The sequence below is a fragment of the Alligator mississippiensis genome, chromosome 3 (genome assembly GCF_030867095.1).
Source record: "Alligator mississippiensis isolate rAllMis1 chromosome 3, rAllMis1, whole genome shotgun sequence".
NCBI classification, from domain to species: Eukaryota; Metazoa; Chordata; order Crocodylia; family Alligatoridae; genus Alligator; species Alligator mississippiensis.
In genome coordinates this window covers 1,330,445-1,350,223 of record NC_081826.1, presented here as the reverse complement: position 1 = coordinate 1,350,223, position 19,779 = coordinate 1,330,445, and the positions used below count along the sequence as shown (strand labels likewise).

The 19,779-nt window shown below is 53.4% G+C and overlaps 1 protein-coding gene across 2 annotated transcripts in view; it reads right to left on the bottom strand.

Annotated features, from left to right (window-relative positions):
* The window catches only part of HSF1 (heat shock transcription factor 1), a 92,086-nt gene that overhangs the window by 9,501 nt on the left and 62,806 nt on the right, over nt 1-19,779 (bottom strand). The window contains exons 5-10 of one of the 2 annotated variants that reach the window (XM_014609816.3): nt 13,742-13,817; nt 12,984-13,045; nt 11,872-11,968; nt 8,160-8,296; nt 6,431-6,664; nt 2,115-2,201 (exon numbers count right to left, since the gene is read on the bottom strand). In XM_014609816.3, the coding sequence (XP_014465302.1) occupies nt 2,115-2,201; nt 6,431-6,664; nt 8,160-8,296; nt 11,872-11,968; nt 12,984-13,045; nt 13,742-13,817 (693 nt within the window). The remainder of the gene's footprint in view (nt 1-2,114; nt 2,202-6,430; nt 6,665-8,159; nt 8,297-11,871; nt 11,969-12,983; nt 13,046-13,741; nt 13,818-19,779) is intronic. The other variant, XM_014609817.3, reaches the window with a different exon arrangement.

Here is a 19,779-nt window from a genome sequence, read left to right as displayed (position 1 = left end):
TCCTCCTTGGAGGTTTTCAAGCAGAGGCTGGGCAGGCATCTGTCTGGGATGGGTTAAGAGCAGCGCAGCCTGCACCTGTGCAGGAGACTGGACTAGATGACCCTCGACATCCCTTCCAAATCTAGGATGCTACGAAGAGGGAGAAGTCCTGAGTTACTCTAGCTCCCAGGGAAGAGCAGGGCAGGTGACTATGGAGTGTGCTGAGAAGCACAGAGCTTCAAGAGCTCGGCAAGCTCTGCGTGGAGGTCTCGTGTGGGGTAAACCCCTCCAGAAACAGGCCCAGGGCTGTTCTCCTGGGAGAGACCCACAGGCTGATTTTTGAGTGTGGGAGAGAAGCCAGAAGACTCCCTCCTCCCCTGCCCTTCATTACTGAAAGGGAACTCCCCCCTTTCAAACTGATACCCAAGCAGGGGGCTTCTTGACCCCGGGACCAAGAGCTCCCACACTTCTGGGGTGCACAGCCAGCAGTGCTGAGCTGGAGTGGGGGAACAGCGTCTGTCATCACCATATCTGAGCGGCGCAGGCCTACTGCGCAGAGGCAGAGGCTTGGGATGGAGGCCATGTGACCCAGCCTCAGCCCCAGGCAGGGACAGCTCCACGTTTGCAGAGCGCGAGATACGTCACGAACCAGACTCGCATGCAGCGGGTTTGTGTCCCCTTAGGCAGGCAGAATCACACGCTGTAAATGAAACCCTGAGGCTTCCTGAACGAAAGCTTAGGCCTTGCCTCACCCAGTCACACGCGCGGTCTAAAGCAGAGCATCCTCAGTGTAAGTGTCTGGAGCTGGTGTGTCTCTTCTGGCTGCCAGCTCCACCGTAAGAGTAACAAATCTCTGCGGTACCTCACTTTAACACCAACCGCTCAGCTCCCACGGGCCGCTCCACACAACACAGGCTGCTGTGAGACTCCTGCTGTCTGACTTCCCAGCTGATGAAGTGATGAGGTTTCGTACATGCAGTGTGGTCTCTCTCTGTGTGGGCTACTTTATTGTCTGAGCAGTAACTATGTAAAAATAGCACCTTTTAACTCACCAGGCTGGCTCTCTGCAGGCCTGCCTCCTAGTCAGAGCGGCTGGCCTTAGCTGCAGGAAGATGGGTTTCATTTCTGATGCCACCATGGCCTACGTGCCAGTGAGGTGCCTTGTATCCTGCCCCCAGCCCTGTCAGTGCAGTTCTGAGCACAGCTCACTGCTGAGGTGGGAGGCAGAGAGCACAGCTTGGCTCTCCATCCCCACGGCGAGCCAGCAGAGCTGGCAAGACAAGGAAACAGTTCTGGCCTTGTAAGGTGAGCAAGCCTGGGTATAGGCATCACTGGGAGAGAACTAACCTGCTCTGCGAGTCTCAACCTCCCTTCCTATCCTCTAGCTACACTGCTTGTTCCCGTGCTGTGCTCAGCTAGCAGCTGCCCCACAACACAAGATAATGGGTAGTGCCACTGCTGGCAGCAAAGTGGGCTGTCTGCAGGGCCAGTGAGAGCACAGGTCCTAGCTAAAGCCTGCATCAGCAGTGGAGCTGTGAAGCTTCGCTCCATGGCTCCCAGATTCTCTGTAAAGCGCGGCACGCAGGACATGCTGCTTTAGCAACAAGCAGCGCTCACAGTGCATGTTAACAACGGCACCTCAGAGCACGGTGAGGTTTGCTACAGGGAGCGTCATTGTTCTCTCGCTATAATATGGCATGGAAAATGCACCAGGAAATGTTCAAGCCCTGGGCTCGCCCCCGATCCCAGCGAAATGCTTCATTATGCGTGTGTGACTTTCATGCCGACAAGAGATGCCGAACTGGCCAAAGCTTCTGTTCCTCCACAGAACAGGGCCAGCACGGACAACAGCTGCGCAGCCTCCCTGCCACCACCCTGCCAAGACCACCTATGGGGATAAAAGGGGAGCTCAGTCTCCACAACCTGTTCGGTACTCAGTCTTTCCAACGAGCCCTTTCGTGCCAGTTCATACGTGGTGTTTTTTGTGATGTGGACTCCGAAGAGCTGGCTACAAGGTTACCCCTGAAAGGAAAGCTGACCTGGAAGCAAGGACAGCGTGCTGTCCAGTGCAAGTGTTCCCCTGCCCCGGCCCAGAACTGCAGTGCTTGGGGACAGCAGGCTATTGAAATGCTAACCCTTGCTGTGCTCTGCAGTGATGTGAGGAAGAGGAAGAACTGGGGAAAAGACGAGTGACCTCTGACATCTGCGGAGTGCGAGTCAAACTGAAAAATACAAACAGAAGAGGACACTAGATTCAAGAGACCGGGCATCACACACTTTTAGGAATGAAACATTGGTTACTTCCCAAGGCAAGAATAGTTAGTCAACCATGCTCCTGTGAGCTAGAGGAAGGGGCAGTCACGTCCCTGCAGGGCCTTCCTCAGCAGCCAGGCTGGGGCAGAAACGTTATTAACAGGAACAAGCAAACAGAAAACGAGCATTCCCAGCCAAAGCAAGGCAGAGGGCAGCCTGGTCCCAGCAGAGCACAGCCAGGCTCTGCCTCCACTAGGTACCTGTCTCTGATGAAAGCGTACTGTACCTCGGGGCTGACCAAGCTCCGTGCTGCTGTTTTAATCTGTGCAGCACAGTCACAGTCATCTTTAATAGGGAGCTACAGCCCACTGATAGCATGCAGTGCTCCGTTTTAATCAGTGGTGCCTGCATGGGCCAGGTTAGCATGCTACTTCCAGGGATACGCTCTGTATTAATGACGCAGGCGGCAGCATTCTTCTCCCTCTAACTGGCTCTGCCTCTTGAAAAGGTGCTTGTGGGGCCTTTAGCTGGAAAATGTTTGGGTTTGGATAATGTCACTTCTGTGCTAAATTTCAATCCAAGTGCTTCCTTTATAATGTGTATCCCAGCCAGCCAAACACCACCACATTCTGGGGTGGAAGCAGGACTCCTGGGGCCCTCGGGGTTGGCCGAAGTGTGACCTGCAGACTTCCATCACAGTGGCCTGCTATAGCTGGTGTGCATCACTGCAGGTTGGGAGCTGTCTAGTGTGAGCTGCACCTCCCTGCTAAAGAGGGTGCTCACCCCATGTAAGAACTGGCTGTCAAGGGGCCTGTGGCCAGACGCCAATGCCCCGCCTAGGTGAGCAGAGTCCGAGTGCTCCTGTTGTACTTTCACGTTCCTCCTCATCAGGAAGCACTTCCCTTATAACATACATCTCAGCACAGCATGCAACTGCCTGGGAGCTTAGTAGAAGCCTTGCAGGAAGGGGGCTGAGCCACAGCACACCCCTGGCACAGAGCATGCATTTCCCTGGAGCATGCACCTAGCTTGGTCCTGAAGGCAGGGGACTGAGCACTGAATGGTGAACTGTGAGTGCAGGGCAGGCCTTCAGGAGACTATGTTGCTTGGTGTGGGACACTGAAGGAGGGTCTGATGCCCTCCTGGAGACACAAAGTACCCTGTGTGGCCCATCTAAAGCAACTGCAATGAGCAAGAAGAGTGGGTGACCTGCTCAGTGCCACAACGTAGCTCAGGCGTGCATGCTGACCCCTTCCTGCTGGGCACCCAGGACACTTGCTGACAACGGACCGACTGCAGCTGGGTGCAGAGCCTGGGCAGCCACAGATATTGATGCCAAGGCCTCATGTTCTAGAAATACTGACCGTGGTGTGGGTCAGAAGCGCTCTGGAAGGACAGACGGTGAAGTGTCCAGATGTACTAGGGGGCACGTGAAAACAAAGTGGTGCTGGGAGACTGCCCAGACTTTGTCTCCAGGAAGTGGAGGGCAACAAAAATGGTTCAGGGCTAGGGGACAGGACTTGTGAGGAGAGGCTGAGGGACCTGGGTTGATTTAGTCTGGAGAAGAGAAGACGGAGGGGGATTGAATAGCAGCCTTCACCTCCCTGCAGGGGGGCTGCAAAGAGGACGGAGCAGGGCTGTTCTCAGTGGGGGCAGATGGCAGGACAAGGAGCAATGGGCTCAAGCTGCAGCAAGGGAGGCTGAGGTTGGGTATGAGAGAAAACCCTCTCACTGGGAGGGTGGTGAAGCACTGGAACAGGTTACCCAAAGATGTGGTGGGATCTTGATCCTTGGAGGTTTTTAAAGCCTGGCTAGACAAAGCCTTGGCTGGGATCAGTGGCAATGCGTAAGGGGTGCACGTGCACCCCCTGAGAGCGCCAGTGCACCCCGACCGGCTGCACTAGCTGCTTAGGCGACAGGCAGAGGGGGCAGGCGGGAGCGCCGGTTCCCCCTGTGCAAACACCTGCCAGGGAGTGGAGTGCCGTGGCCTGGAAGGCCGCAGCTACTCCCCCCCTCCCCCCATACACACAGGGGGTTGGACTAGATGTGACCTCCTGAGCTCCCTTCCAGCCCTCCTTGTCTGTAATTCTAAGTGGGGGGGAATGCAAAACAACAATATTATTACTGGTAATATTTTATCATTTGTTTTGCATGCTAGCTCCCGGGGGCAGGGATAGTCTCTCTGCTACACGCTTACCCAGGGCCAGCTGCTGGGGCCCATGATACACTACCGCTGCTTTCTTAAGAACAGAGGTGTGACTGGATGCTTCAGCACCGGGTGACAGTGGTGCACGTGCAAGCGCTAGTGGTTGGTGGTGGCTGGGCTGGCAGCACAGCTCCTACTTCTGCAGACCCCGCACCCCTCCTGGGTCAGCACCAGTCACCCCACACTTTGTTACACTATTGCTTAAAAATGTTTGTGGCAAATGAATTAATCACTGGGAAGCGATGCAGGTCTTGCCTCTGCGGGGAAACCCTTATGGGCCAGATGCCTTCAACTGGTTATTTGAAGCCGCCAAGGGACAAGCAGACAGGAGAAGCAATATGTTACTGCAGATTAATGACAGGCAGAGAGAGAGAAACCTAGAGGGGAAAAAGGTGCAAGTCCCCAGGCAGGTGACGCCAGGACAGGTGTGCAGTACTGCTGGCCCCTGCAGCCTGTGCCTGGTCCTAAGCATTCAGGAGGACTCGTCAGAGGTCACGCTTTCTGTCATTCCTGCTCATTTAAAGGTCAGGACAGCTCTTGTGGAGTTTGATTAGAAGGGGGATGTCGAGTTTATCCTGTGTAAAACGGCGCTGGCAGTTTCCCAGAGAGGATCCCAAAAGGACGCGGGGATCTCGAACAGCAGGGATGTCCCAGCAAGAGGAAGCCGACACTTCCTGATGCTGTGTGAGATGCCGGGTTACATGGGACAGCCAACAGCCCCTCGTCCTCGCTGGAGGCAGCCCTCCCCTCTGTGCACCAAAGGGAAGGGGGCCTTTCAGGATTCTCCTGGAGTCCCCATCGTGGAATACACCCTGCCGATGTGCCACACAGCTCACGGGTGCTCCAGTCATGTCTCACTGGACTGAGCCGGCTGGTCCAGCTCTTTGCTGTCGTCTGGGGCTCGGAAACCAGAGCTCACCATCCCCAAACCTGAATAAATAAGAGCCCAAGTCTGCTCTGCCATTCGCACAGGAGATGGTGCCTCTGCTACTGTGATCTCCCTACGGCGCAGTGCAGAGAGCAGAAGAGGGTGCAGGCCTGGCTTACAAAAGGACCTCAGGGAGAATCCTGACAGGTTATAAAATGCAACGCTTGCCCAGAGGCTTCAGAGCACTGCTTGGCAATGACAGCAGGGAACCCCCACCTGCCATCCAGGGAACTGCCCCTGGTCACCGATTAGCATCCCATCTAATAAGTCCTGCACGTGTTTGTGACCACCTATGTGTGGGATTCAGATGGGTGGACCAAGGGCATGCCGTTTCTCCTGGAATGGAGGAGGATTTACGCCCAGAACAGCAGTGACAGACAAAGTGGGGGAAAATATGGAGAAGCCCCACAGCAGGGCTGGCCAGGGCAGCCTTCTGATGATGTGCTATGCAGGTCTCCTTTATACGGAGGTGAAGCCCACAGGTCCTACCTAGCACGCAGTACGGACAGCCGCTTGCACTGCATGCTGGGCCCCTGCTCTCTCTCCAGGCTCCTCAGATGAAGTGGCAGCTGCAACCTGCCTGGTTTGACACCAGTTAGTTCCAGCCAGGCTGATCCCACAGCCCCCGTTAGGCCCCCTTTAAGCACAGCCACTTGCACATGGAATAACATGTACCTGGCAGGAGCTGACAACACGTATGCAAAGTTTTTAGTGAGCATATTATACCTCTTATTCTCTGGAATTACTATTTTCTCAGGCAGAGGAGCAGAGGGCTGTGGCCCGTGCCCTGGGAGTCACACTATTCCATGTAGCCAGGTGATGGCTTGTACCCCTTCTTGGGGATACAGAGGAAAAGGGGAAAAAAACGAGCTCCATGCTGGCTGTTCACAGAAGGCTGCTGTCTGATTGGCAAGGCACTCTGAGACACGTCCCTGTGGGCTTTCAAAGCAAGGCAGCAGCCAGGTTATCGACATTTTAAACACTTAACTCTACAGAGCAGTGATGTGGTTGGCTGAGCCTTGGCTGGTCCCAGGCACATGCGGGACTCCTGGCACCGTACTTACTTGTCGAGGCAGGCAACGCTGAGGCACTTTTCTGGGGGCTGAGGCTGCGTGGTGCTGTTGCTGGCAGCAGCAGTGGTGGTGCTGGGTTCGTTCTCCTGGAGGATGGAGTCGATGAAGGTGGAGGGAGACAGCGGGGTTTCCACAGCCGAAGGATTCACAGGGCTGGCTTCCTCGATCTGGGGGCTGCGAGAGGGGCTCGGGGGCTCTTCTTTGATACGGACCACAGGGCTGCTCCTTAGACACGGGAAGGGAAAGGGAGGAGAGCGGTCACCAGGGCAGCCAATGTGAGTGACCCTCTCTGCTCCCCACCAAGCCTTGGGCTCGACACTTCCTCCCTCAAAGCACGTTCCCTGAGGCAGTTCTGCTACAGCCATGGTGCAGGGATGTGGTGGGACCGTTTCCCCTCTGCTTCTGCCCTCAAGCAGCGCCCCGGGCACCACTGCCCTCTCCTGCAGAGGGGCTTCTGCTCCAACCTCCTGGTCCACTGCAGACCACAGCCTTGGGCCAGTGGCTTGGTCGAAGCTTTGCTCTGCACTGTTTTGCACTGGTGCAATTACTCTGAGCAGCAGGAATGACTTTCTGCTAAAATAGAGAAAAGTACAACTCCTGGCATGCCTACAGGTAGAGCAGCACGAAGATGCCTTAAACCAGCGTGACCTGGCCCCTGGCTGATGGAAGCAGGGCACAGGGGTATGCACACTGCAATGCCGGTATAACAATCACCATGCTGGCGGGCCACATTTCATAAATGTACGGCTCCTCTGGGGGGGCCAGGCCTGAGAGCAACTCTCTCCCAAAGGGCAGGGCCACCGCTTCTCAGCTTTTGCAGGGTGTGGAGATAGCTTTTCTGGCTGACCTCATTCTGCAAAGGTGAGGGTACACCTTGTGAGGGTGTGCGCCCACTGGGACAGAGCAGTGCGTACAAAATAAAGGGCCTGTTTAGCAAACCTAGAGACATTTAAAGGTGTGTGTTCCTGGCAGCGCTAGAAAGGAAAAGAGAGCAGGTGGTTCCTGCTGACAAGGAGGGATGGAGAAGGAGGCATGCAGGATTTGTCCAAGTGTCTTTGAGGACTCCTGCGTGCTTTGAGGGGGGAACAAGTTGGCGTTTCTGGGCTGGGACTAGCTGGAAACTTTCCCTTGTTGCAGTGGGTGAGATGCATTTGCTTCAGGCTCTTCCAGCTCTCTGTTGACAGACCCAGCCACTGTCTCTCAGAGAAGTAATTAGCAGATATGCAACTGTTTTTCCCCCCCCCCAGCTCCTTTGCACACATTTTTGTATAGGCAGGGCCATGTCCCCAGAGCCGGGAGTCATGGGGAGACAGCCCTTCTAGTGACTGAGAAGGCAGGCCAGCAATTCCCAGTGGCCTGTGGGACAGGGTCCCCTGCAGACAGCACCATGCAGACCCAGAGAGGAAATGGAAAAGAGAGCTTGGTTTCCTCTGTTAACACAATGACAGATTAGGAACAAACCCAATCTGTGAACGAGAGCTGCTTGAAGGGCCTAGTCAAACTCCTTGTAAAGTGGTGGGATCTGCTCATAAGGGAAGGACGCTGGCAGCTCTCTGGCCTGCACTGTTTTCTTGGAACAAGTCATCAAGGAGAAAAGCTGATGCTCTACTGAGAGCCCTGGGCCAGGGCTGGTGTTTCACAACCCAGGCTGACAGAGAAACTCATGCTCTATGCATAGACACTGGGGGATCTCACACAAGTCATGGCTTCTGCGTGGTACCTCTCATCGAGACTGCCGCTGGGGGAGGCTGAGGGACTGGACTGGGCAAGCTCTGTCACATCAGAGATAATGGGGCCAGAGTTGGCTGATGAGTCTGGGGAGTACAGGTTGGAGCCACTGTATGCTGGGGAAGAAGCCTGAAAAAAACAAATCACAGTGTTCGGGTTAGCGAGGTCAGGGGACACCCCCTCGGTGGGCGGGCGGGCGGGCGGGCGAGGCAGGAACTGCTCACCTGCGTCAGAGGGCTACGAGTTCCTGACCTGCAGTGAAGAAACACAGTGGCTAACGCCCCACTAGTATCACCCCAAGCATTCAAGGAAACCCTGATTCTAGCTTCCAAACAACCCTCACACTAGCTTAAAAATCACAACATGGTTAAAATGTAAAAATCAGAGGGTCTTTTCCTTTGCCTTCTAGTGTTCAGGCCTTCAGAGGGAATGTGTTCCAGCCTTCCCCCGAAATGGCGAGAGCTTCCCTCTCCCTTGCACTGGTAAAGGGAAGCTGAGATTTTTCTCCTGCTCACCTGACTCCAGGAGCCTGGGCTTTATGGAATGACAATATTGCCAGCCCTGCAACGCAATGGGGAAAGACAACTGCACCGAGAAGTAGTTTTGCTCAGGAAGGAATTTATGGACTGCCTGAGCAGGGCCCCAGCTCTGGTGACAGAGCCAGCGCCTTTCTGTCAGGGAGGGGAGACTAAGAGGCTTTTCATGTAAGGCACAATACATTCTCCATACAGTTACGGGCCAAATGCTGGCTCCCTGGTGCATACAGTCACATGCCAGAAAATCAGCGGTAGAGTTGAACAATCCATAATCCAGCCCAACACTTCCGCTGAACTGGTCCAGGGGCAGCAAACTCTCCTCCAGGTCCCTCCTCAATGCTCCACAAAGTCAGCCAGTGTGCGACAACGAGGTTGGGAGACGGCTGGAGATGCTCATTACCATTATGATTAAAACAACCCCTGTGATTCTCAACCCACGCTGACTTGCAGCCTCCCTCTCCCTGCCTGTCTAGACTGTAATCTGTTTGGAACCTTTTCTGTGCATCAGTGCAACAGGGCCCCAAGCCTGGGGGTGGAGAGTCTGCCCATCTCTGCCCAGAGAAGTACGGAAGAACAACAATCATTCTGGCTCGCTGCATACCCAGTCCTCTGGCAGGACAGCTGGGAGAGGCACCAAGTTCCTGGGATGGACCGAACCACGAGGACAGTTGGTAGTTGGACTAAATATGACCTCCTGAGGTCCCTTCCAACCCTCATTTTCTGTGATTCTCTGACAGAGTAAGTGTGCAGAGCTCTAGAGCCGTGGGTGAGGCCAGGTCCACATGCCTGTGTGCGCACAGCTCCTGTGCAACAAGGTACAGTCCTGTGGGCGGGGGCACTGCCACGCAAAACCTACGTGCCCAGCAGCTCAGCTTCAGCAGCCTCCTATTCACCCTTGTCACTGCTACCTCTGCACAAGAAAGAACTGTACGCGTGCATGTGACACGCATGAATGTGCACATGGGAAAGTTCAGATTATGACAACTGACTGCATGTTATCCTGGGCGATGGCTCATTGACTACCTACTGCCTTTGCTTGTCTCAGTCTCCGTGCGAAGAAAAAACCTGTGCGCTGTTTCATGAAGATGGCTATCCTCAGAGTCCCAGTGGAGAAAAGGCACTGGTCGTTCTCACCTCCGTGCAGCTAGCTGAGGTCACCTCCGGGTGAAGGGTACAGGGTTGAGGTCTAAGTACATACTACCCGTGCCACATCCCACTCAGATTTCACACCAAGTTAGTGGTCTTGAGGTAGGAACACATCTTTTTCGGCAGTAAAGACAAAGCCTGTGGCAGGGTCAGAGTCCAGTTCTCTCTGGCAGACGGCTCAGAAAGCTGCTCAGCCATCCCATCGCAATTCTGCTTTGCACTGGAAGTCCTAAACGCTTGCATTTGAGAGAAGCCGGGCACCTGCACTTCTCGTAATTAGAACAATCCTGTAAAGCCTGGAAAAACTCCCAGAGGCTTCACTGAAGTGTTTGCTGCATGCAGGAATAAGGGCACTTTTAAAAGGAGACCACAGGGCGAGGTGGGGGTTGACTGGGAACGCAGAGCTGCTACATGGCTGATCTAATTACAGTGCAGCTTTTAATAGCATTTAGGTTTTTAGGGTACTGTGAGGAGGGGTGCGTGTCTGCGTGCACGTGCAGTCCGCTACTGCCACAGCTCTTCACCTCTGCCCACGGGGGAGCGTGATCACAGGAGTGGGTGGCTGTGGTCTGCAGCCCCGCAATGCTGTGGGGCTGGGGCTATTATACAGCTTCCTGGGCACCTTCTAGTGTGCTTTAATAGCATGGAAGGAAAATGGGAACAAGCCTCAAGAGGGCAAAGAGAGGAGGGGTCGGTGCTGTGGGGTGCTTGTAAACCTCCCCGCCAGCAGCACAGCATTCACAAAAGACCCACACCAGGAAGGGGCTGGAGGGCTGCCCAGGAAATACCACTTGACTCCCTAATGCAACGCAGATGTGGGCTCAGACAGGCCTCCAGAGCAACTGGTGCAATCCCCTCAGGGCAGGCTCTGAAACCCAGGTCTGCCCCAGGTGACGGATGCTGTCTGGAACCAGCCCAGCTCAGCTGCAATCCAAGGAAGAGGTGACTGAGTTCAGCTCACCTATCCCCAAGGCAATCGCTGCTGAGGCAGCTACTGCTGTCATGGATCCAGCAGGACTGGGCCTCCTCAGCTCCACAGACAGCTGAACCCCATCACGTTTTTAACGAGCCTAGGCACTCCAGGCTGAAGGGCAGTTAATCACAGGCAGAAACTCTGTGTCCTGCCAAGCCAACTGGGCTCACTCGTGTGAAGGGCAAACAGAAATCCCAATGCAGGAGACCATATTTCACTCTCTCTGGCTGGGAGGCCTGCGGCAGAAGCAACCTGCAGTCCTGGGACTGGGCAGAGAGGAGCGAAGGGGCTTGTGTGTGTTCAAAGAAGGGAAGGAGCAGCAGTGACAGACTTGGAAGAGACTCAGCATCTTCCTTGGCTACAGGACAGAATCTGTGAGGCAGGACATCAAAAGGTCTGTGGGTGGGTTGGGAGGAGACAAAAATCAAGGACTTGCCGGGTTCCCACAGCAATTTACAGGAAAGGGCACAAAAGCAAAGATTCCTCCTGGGCCCATGGGGAAGGGCCTGCCTGTGTGCCTGCTAGAGCCAGTTAGCTGGCTGTGGAGCGTAGCATCTGATCCCTGCAACAGAAAGCCAGGCCCGAAGCAAGTGTCCAGTACGGAGCTGGCGGCACAGGCTCTGATGCGATGCTGCCCTCCAGCTATCCTCCTCTTGCACTGGATGGGTTACTGGATGTGCTTCGAATGAAAGGTTTTGCTAACACAGCCACAGGGGCTGAATATGTGCACAAGTGTCAGCTGTCTCTGCTTCCTCCCAAAGCCAGATGCCACCCCGATGCCTGCCTTGCTTGCAGCCTGTCTGCAGGGCTCATATTCAGTCCCAGTCTTCTGCCTCTGAATCAGCTACTGATTAACAGCTTCCTCCTCCCTGGCTAGCCTAGAGTGCAGCTGCCACTTTAAGACCCTTTGCCAAACAAAACAAAAAGCTCCTGAGCAAAGCGCGGTACAAAGGAGAGGCCAGCTGGAGAAGAGCCTCACAACAGCCCTCCATCCCCATGCTCTGCTCTGCTCCCCTCTTCCCGAGGCCTGGAGCACGTGGCATACTCACTGCGTATGGGGATGAGCCGTGGACGTGCTCCAGAGAGTACTGGCGGCTGTACTTGGGCATGGAATGTGCTGAACTGCTGTCGTTCAACATCAGAGGGCTGCAAGAGAATCCAAAGCACCATAAGGGAGCTGCCAGCTGTGCCCCAGGTGCCGAGAACAGAGGGTTGGGACTTGAGCCAGAAGCCCCAAGAGCCGATACGTGGTACACGATACACGGCTGCACCTGGGCCTATGAGTGGTGGTGGGAGGGTGTGCTGGAGTGCAGCGGAGCAGCCGGGCCCAGGGTGCGCAGAGGAATCCAGTTCATCATGACACCATTCTCCCACCAGGCAAAGCAGGGGCAGGGAACCACTGGTTTTTCCACTCTTATGCATGCTTAAAAATCCTGAAAATCCCTCTTTGGGTCCTCAGCACACCTGGCAGTAGCTACCCCTAGGATCAAAACCCAATATGCTGGGGCTAAAACTTCCTCATCTCTCTGATTCCCATGGGCAGAGACACATACACGTGACCGCAGAGCAACACCGAGCCCTGTTAGCTCTGTTCTGCTCTGAGTGATGAGGCTGTAACCAAAACTGGGCCTGTGGGCAGCCCCAAATCTAACCTGGCAAAGTAATGTGGGCAGCTTGCAACATCTGAGCAGTAAACTGCTTTGCAAGTCAATGCTGTGATGTGTTTGTGATGGGGATTACGGGACATGGTGTCCGCAGCTGCAGGGCACTGATCACTGGTCCAGACAGTTCCTCCCAGTCCCATGTTTCTTCACTAGGGCAGCAAACAGCATGGTAGTGGCAAAGGGGGTTGGGTGGTAAGTCTAAAGCCTTTAGCAGCTTTTTACTTTGCAAATCTCATTTTTTGCAATGGTTTGGGAGAAAAAGAGGTTCTGCAAGAATTCATAGGGTTTGGTTTGCAAGACTTGCTGGACAACAATCAGGATCTAACCTCTTCAGGGCTTGTGGCATATTTAGCTGCTCTCTAGCTGGAAGCCACGGCTGAGTGCTGCAACTACTGGAGAAGCACGTTACAGAGAAGAGGGACCCCAGAGGAACCCCTGCCGTCACTGCTCTAGCCTGCTCCCCTTCCCTCACACCAGGAGCCTGTCTGCAAACTTACATCTTCCGCTTCACTCCAAGGATACGGTTTGACTGCACCAATGAAATCAAGAACTGGATGAGCTGCAGGGAGGAAAAAGAAACACTGCTATCATCAGGTGTACAGCAGCCTGTACACAGCAAGGGTGTCAACAGCTACGAGCCCAGCTCCTTGCCAAGGGGTTCAGAGCAGCATCAGGTGACAAGGCAGCGAGAAGGCAGACTGCACGGCACTTGGGATGATTTCCAGACTAAGAGACCAGGGCCAGGGAGAAAAAACAAAGGATCGGATAGTTCAAATCTACACTGCAACACATCAGATAAGCCTCGCCCCGTGACATGGGCTCCTGATGCTCAGGATGAAAGGAGGAAGCAGAAGTGTGTGAGAATCCCTTCGTCTGAAACACAGTGTCCCTGATGCCCCAGTTCCCTGCAGACCCTAACGGCTGACTGGTGCCTGTGCCCCTGGGGGTGCCCTGGCAGGACGTGCAGTAGCCTGCTACACTGAGGGCTCGTCCACAGTGCAGAACTTCTGGCAGCAGACAGCAGCTGCCACGGGGAAGCTGGCAGCGCATGCACCTCCACGCAGCAGTGCAGTAGGGTGCAGAGCCCACTCTCGTTATCACCAGCTGCTGTCAGGGCTGCACCAGGAGCCTTGTCACTCGCGGGGCTGGTGTTGCTCTCCCAGCTGAGAGACGGGGCGCTGCTGCTTGCAGGGAGGCTGCAGTTTCTGTCAGTGCAATTCTCCAGCAAAGCTCCACTGCGTGGTGCCGGCCTTACCTTATTGACAACCTTCTGCTGCTGGGCATGCTTCTGCCTCAAGCTGGCTACTTCCCTCCACAGCGCCTCGTTCTCGCTGGAAGAGAGGAGAAAGCTGTCAGGCGATGAGTCCCAGGGGAAAGCACGGGGCAAGCTGCAGCCGGATGACTGCAGGTACCCCCAGATGTCAGCTCCATGATGCGCTCAGTGGACAGGGGTGAAACTTTGTTTGCTGCTTTTGCTTTGCCAGTAACTTGCAGCAAAGCTGAGGCAACAGCAGACGCTCGCATGTGGGCAGTAGCGTTCAGCCATGCCCACAGCGCAGAACTTCATGTCTGCTGTAAGCCGACCACGTGGCCGAGGCAGGGAGGCTGCATGGACCCCAGGAGAGAACTCGGCTCCCTTGGCCTTGCCCAGGTGCTCGTGCAATGGGCTACTGTAAAGGACAGCCGAGACGGAGGAGTCAGCACCACACCCAGATACAGGACCTGGCAGCATCTGAACCTGGAGGCGTTTTCAGTTGTCTGCTTTGATTTCTAGCTGGAAAGCGTGTACCTTGGAGAAAGCCCCTGGGTAGCTGCCCTTGGTTTGCAGCATTCACTCCCTTTCAAAACTCTGTATTTAGCTTTTCTGTATATTTTGTAATAGCCATAACCAAGTCTCATGTGTGCCCCTAGCTAAAACACCATCCTGAGGCTTAGTTACCGGCTGGCTCGTGGAGAGGCAGACAGGTGAGGGCAGCACGTGCTTGCTGAACTGAGCTGTTTGTCTCTACGGCAGGGTTGTAGTCTCACTGCAGGCCAGGAAAGTCGGCCCCTTTTGTAGCCCTGTCAGACAAGATGCTACCTCTACCGCTGAATGGGGAAGTGGTAATCTGCATTTCGATTTGAAAGGCTAACTCTTTGGTCTTCTCTGTTGTCACCTCTGCAGAACACTCTCCGGCCAACAGATGTAGCGGACATGCAAGAAATTCACAGATGGCGGCAAAGGACTAAAGGGTCAGGGAGCCTCCCAGCCAAAAAAGACCTTACAAAAGCTAGCCAGTTGGAAGTGGCGAGGAATAAAAAGGAGAATTTCACCCCAAAAGCTACAAAGCAGGACAGAGGAGGTATATCAGAAGTTTCTCTTGGGGCTTTATTGCAGGACAAATACAAAGGCGCACTTCATGAATCTGAAGGTGGCAAATATAACCTGAGAGTAAAACCACTTCTTATGTGGCCGTTTCTGCAAAAGGATCTCTTGGCTAGAGACGGGAGGTGGGACCTGGCGACTACTGCCTGTTGCACTGAACTTGCCCGACTGCTGGTGCTCCCTCCCGTAGCTCTGCCTGCTTATAGGAGCCCGTCCCGGGCAGGAGCTGTCAATGCCTTGGCAGAGGGCTTCCCTGCCCAGCTCCCCTGAGGATCTTTTTAAAGTAAAACGCCTGTTTTCCTGAAGCAGCACATTTGACAGGGAGGAAAATGCAGGGGGTAGGGCGACGTGGGCCTGGGACCTGCTGTGGACACAGAGCCCAAAGAGAAAAACTTAGCCTCGTTTTTAGCACTGAACTTGAAACGCTCAAAGGGCTTGAGCCCTGCGGCTAGAGGCCCTCAGCGCTCCCCACCGACACTTAAGGAAAGGCTGGGAAAGAACATAATTAGACGGAGACACGCACAGCTGGAGGAATCCCCACAAAGGGTTAAGATGATTTGAAAACAGGAGAAAGCTTCAATGCTTTCTTTAGTGCACTGTTTTACGAGGCAATCAAACGCTGGTGAAGAGTTTATAAGGGCCAGTTTCAAACATTTCATTTCAGGGGTTATTAAAAGATCTTACAAGTGTTTTATTTAGACAGTTTTTATAGAACAGCATAACTCGACCCCTCTCTGCACCTGCCTCTTAAAACACTGCTCTCCAGGGACCGCCGCAGCTTGTCGCATGCATTGCACTGAAGGTCGCTCGCTAAGGAGCAAGGGGCAGCGTTTCTCAAAGCAGGGTCAGGACCTGTGCTCGGCAGCAGCCCCGACAGCCGGGGCGACCAGCATGGGGGCTGGCGACGCAGCTCCACAGGCCCGTCACACATGGCGGTGGCACGCGGGCGGGGGGAACGGGAGGCAGTGGAAGTGAAACGGTGCTCCGGGCCCTTTGCCACGCAGGGCTACTGTCCCTTGTGCTCCCCTTGGTTTCTCCAGGCAGGGGCCAGGTACCAAGCAATGAAGCCAGAGAGGCTGGCTGGGATTATCTGGATCTTCCCAAGGAACACGGGCCCACCAACTCGTCAGCCCTTCTCAGCTGGAAGGAAAATTGGCTTGACAACACCATGCGATCGGAGGCAGAGTAAGGGGGCTGGATACCCTGGTCGTGGAAGCCAGCACTGAATGGTGAGACACAGACAGATTTTTTCCGCCCCCTCCAGACAACTTCTGCACAGATTTAATCCCCCCAACACACTCTCCCACGCGAGGGCCCTCGCACTGTATGGCGGCTGATTGGGACCATCAGCTCCTGCGCTGACACGGACGTGCGGGTCTATTCAAACCAAAAATGGGTGCCTTTATACAGAAGCCCGGCTTCCCAGCCTCTCCAAAAGGCCTGCGCTATCTTCCACCAAGGCCTTAGCCAAACACAGAGAGTCGCATTTGTTATCTCTTGAAGCCAGAAGAGAGGCTCATTTGTTATTATGGGCTTACACGGGTTCTCATGAGAACCGTCCATCCTATTTGGAAAAGAGTCTTCCTAAGGCAGCTTTCATTATCAGCACACGCTCAGGATAATGGTCCCTTTATCCTTCCTTCAGTGAAAACCGCTGTGGGTGAAAATCCATGGCTGGGCTTTATGGCTGGTAATTCCTGGAGTAAATTAACTGTCATTTCCCATCAAATATCCCGCTCTTTAAACAAAATGCAGCGTTGCCAGCTCATATTTTATCATAGCCCCTGTTATGCAGTGCGTTTCTAAAAGCCCAGCTTCTGGATCCAGGTGATTACACGAGAATCTCAGCTTCCATTTTTATTCTTTTCGAGTCGGGTCCTAACCCCGAGTTGCACCAAAAAGCCGGACAATGAGGAGCCTCAAAGGTCAAGAAACCAAAGGAAAATGACACGTTTCCTTTCTAAAATCTCCTCGTTTGGCGGTTTGAGCACCTCAGATTTATGGTACTGAAAATACATTTTCAGTAGAAAAGGAACTACAACCATAACTCAACATGCTTTATCTGGCCGGGGTCTTTGCTTCTTTGCCTTTCTTCCTTCTGCCCTTGCAGTGTAAATAACTTCTGTGGGGGTCAAGTCAGGATCCAAAATAGAACTGCCACGATGGCAGGGCAAGGAAGAAAACCCTTGCTCATATTCAGATATATTGCAGAGGGTCGAGATAAGGCTGTATGAACGGGGGGCTGGGAGGTAAGCTGGGCATGAACTTATAGGGCATCAGCTACTCCCCAGTAAGCTCCCACATGTATGGTCCTACCCCGCTGCAACTACAAGGCAGTTCAGCCCTCAGGGACGGTCACGCCACCCCAAGTACATGCTTCAATATTATATTTCTACTCCAAGCTCACAAGACAGACACGCAGCCAGGGTGCCAGGACCACGCATCCACAGATCTAGAAGAGCTAGTAGCTCTCATTACTGGTTGAGAAAGGCAGGTAGCCATGTCAGGCAGAAGGCAGGGCAGGGGACGCCTTAGAAACTAACTCAGCTCATTCAGCAATGCACATTTAATTATCAGGATTATTTAATTTTCATTAGTACACTTCTCTATAGCATTGCAGCAATAATAAATATAGTATGATATATAATATATAATAAATACCATGTTATATTTTTATTATATCTTATATTACTCTGGAAGTCCCTTCCAGACCATCTTCTCTATGGCTTCTATTGCTTAATCACTGGTATTAGCACAGGGCAGAGGAGCCCCAGTCAGATCAGGACCTTAAGATGAAAGAAGCTGTACAAACACACCAGAAGAAAACAGTCCCAGCCCTCTCAAATTTAGAAACAGGAGGTCCCATCTAGCCCAACCCCCTGCTCAAAGCTGGCCCAGCCCCAGCTACATCATCCCAGACATGGCTCTGTTTAGCCGGGTCTTCAACACCTCCAAAGATGGAGAGTCTGCCACCTCTCTGGGGAACCTGCTCCAGTGTTTTACTACCCTCCTTGAAAGACAATTCTTCCTAATATCTAACCTCAGCTTCCCTTGCTGCAACTCGAGACCATTGCTCCTTGTTCTGTCAAAACCTAAGTATAAGACAAGAGACAGCAAATGGATGCAGAAGACAGGGGAGCAGTGTCAGTATAACAGGCAGGAATCTCGACACCCCCATGGCCTGACTGGTGTCAGTTTTTCTGTAGACATCCTAGCAAAGACGAGCTGTAAAGAGGGATTAGGAGTATAGCTTCGCAGATATTTATGGGGAGCTCCTCTCAAGTACAATGGGAGAAAGCCTAGAGGTACCCATTTGCAAATCTAACAAGTGGCAATGGAAGCTGGCATCCTGGGTGGATCACAGCCAGAGCTGACTTCCAGATAATGGAGGAAAGGCAGTAAGCAGGGTGAGGATGGGTGTGAAGGGTCTTGAAAAGCAGAGAAAGAGGATGGAGAGTGGGTTCTGAGCAATCCCTAGAAACCAGTCACAAGGGACTTTGGCAAAAGCCATTACGGGAGAGCACTGGGGAGGAGCTGGGACTGGAAAGACATTAGGAATGAAACAAAGGACAGAAATTCCAAGTAAAAACTGCACGCTCTGTGTGTGATAATCCTAGAGATGAAAAGGAGAAGGCAGCTGGAGACATACCGGGTAAAAAACACTTGAGTTGTGGAAGGATGTAATCAGAGAGCAAGAGATGAAGGAGCAGAGGAAAGTAGGCTATGAGAGTGGGCGGAAGAGATCTCAGGAGATGGGACCAGGTCACTGGGCAACTGGAGCGGTCAGTGGAGCATACAGTAGAAATGTCTGACTGGAAGAGGGGACGTGGGAAGAGGGGGGTGGAAGGAGGAAGACAAGCCGAAGGAAGCAGGAAGGTTGTATCGTATTTTGGCAACTATCTCTTGATCTTAGCTGGTTCTACATTGTGTGCTCCTGTGTGATCACAGGATGAAGATCCTAATTGTTATGCATATATATATATGAGGGGCAGAGTTAAGGTTACAGGCCTCCTGTTGCGACACTGCTCTGCAGTGTTATATAGCCACAATGCTGTCTGCATTTTAGGACTGTAGGAGATGAGATAAGCGGCGTGTGCATAAATATAATCCATACCGCAGACGTGGTGTGGCTTTACTGGTACCAGTTTGGAATGGCTGTATTTTATATAGGTAACAAGACATGAAGACAATTCACGTTGGTTTTTGGTTTTTTCCTGTGGGACTTTCCCCTGAACTCAACCATACCCAGTCTGTGAGGTCCCCAACCCAGCCTTACTTGCTAGGACTGCATTAACACGGAAGCCAAAACCCCCTCCAACTGCACAAAGCTCAGGTCCTCAGGCAATACAGCTTGCCTGTTTTATGTCAGCCTCTAAACGTCAGTTGTCAGCTTCTTGTGGAGTCAGGGACTGTCTGGCTTTCTAGGATCTGCAGAGCACAGGGTTCAAGATCGGTACACAAGTGACAGCAGACGGGGCCTCTCCTATTCAGACTATCTGCCCGCTGTGAGAAGGAAGGGGGCAGATGCTTCTAGCCATCCCCCTCCAAGCTCAAGCCCAAGCCCAGGGCCCATCTCTGCTGAGGCAAAGGGTGGAGAGAAGACAGACCAGAGAAGCAATGGTCCTGCCATAGACATCTTTCTTCAGTTTTCTTCCACGGCTTTTCATGGTAGCACGAAAGTGTGGAAACCAACCTTTGTCAGGACTTGTTTTCTGACAGCACCCATTTCTTAGCCCTAAACTAGCTCTGGCTATGGGATTTTAATGCTGTCATAAGTGCAGGTCTGAAAACTGCCCAGCTTCGATCCAGTGCCACTATGCTCTTTGTGAAAATTTCTTATTAGAAGCAACGAGAAACAGTTGTGGAAGCAGTGGGTTTTATTGAAGCTGCAGCCTGGAAAGCGCTCCACGGTCGGGAACGGTAGTGCC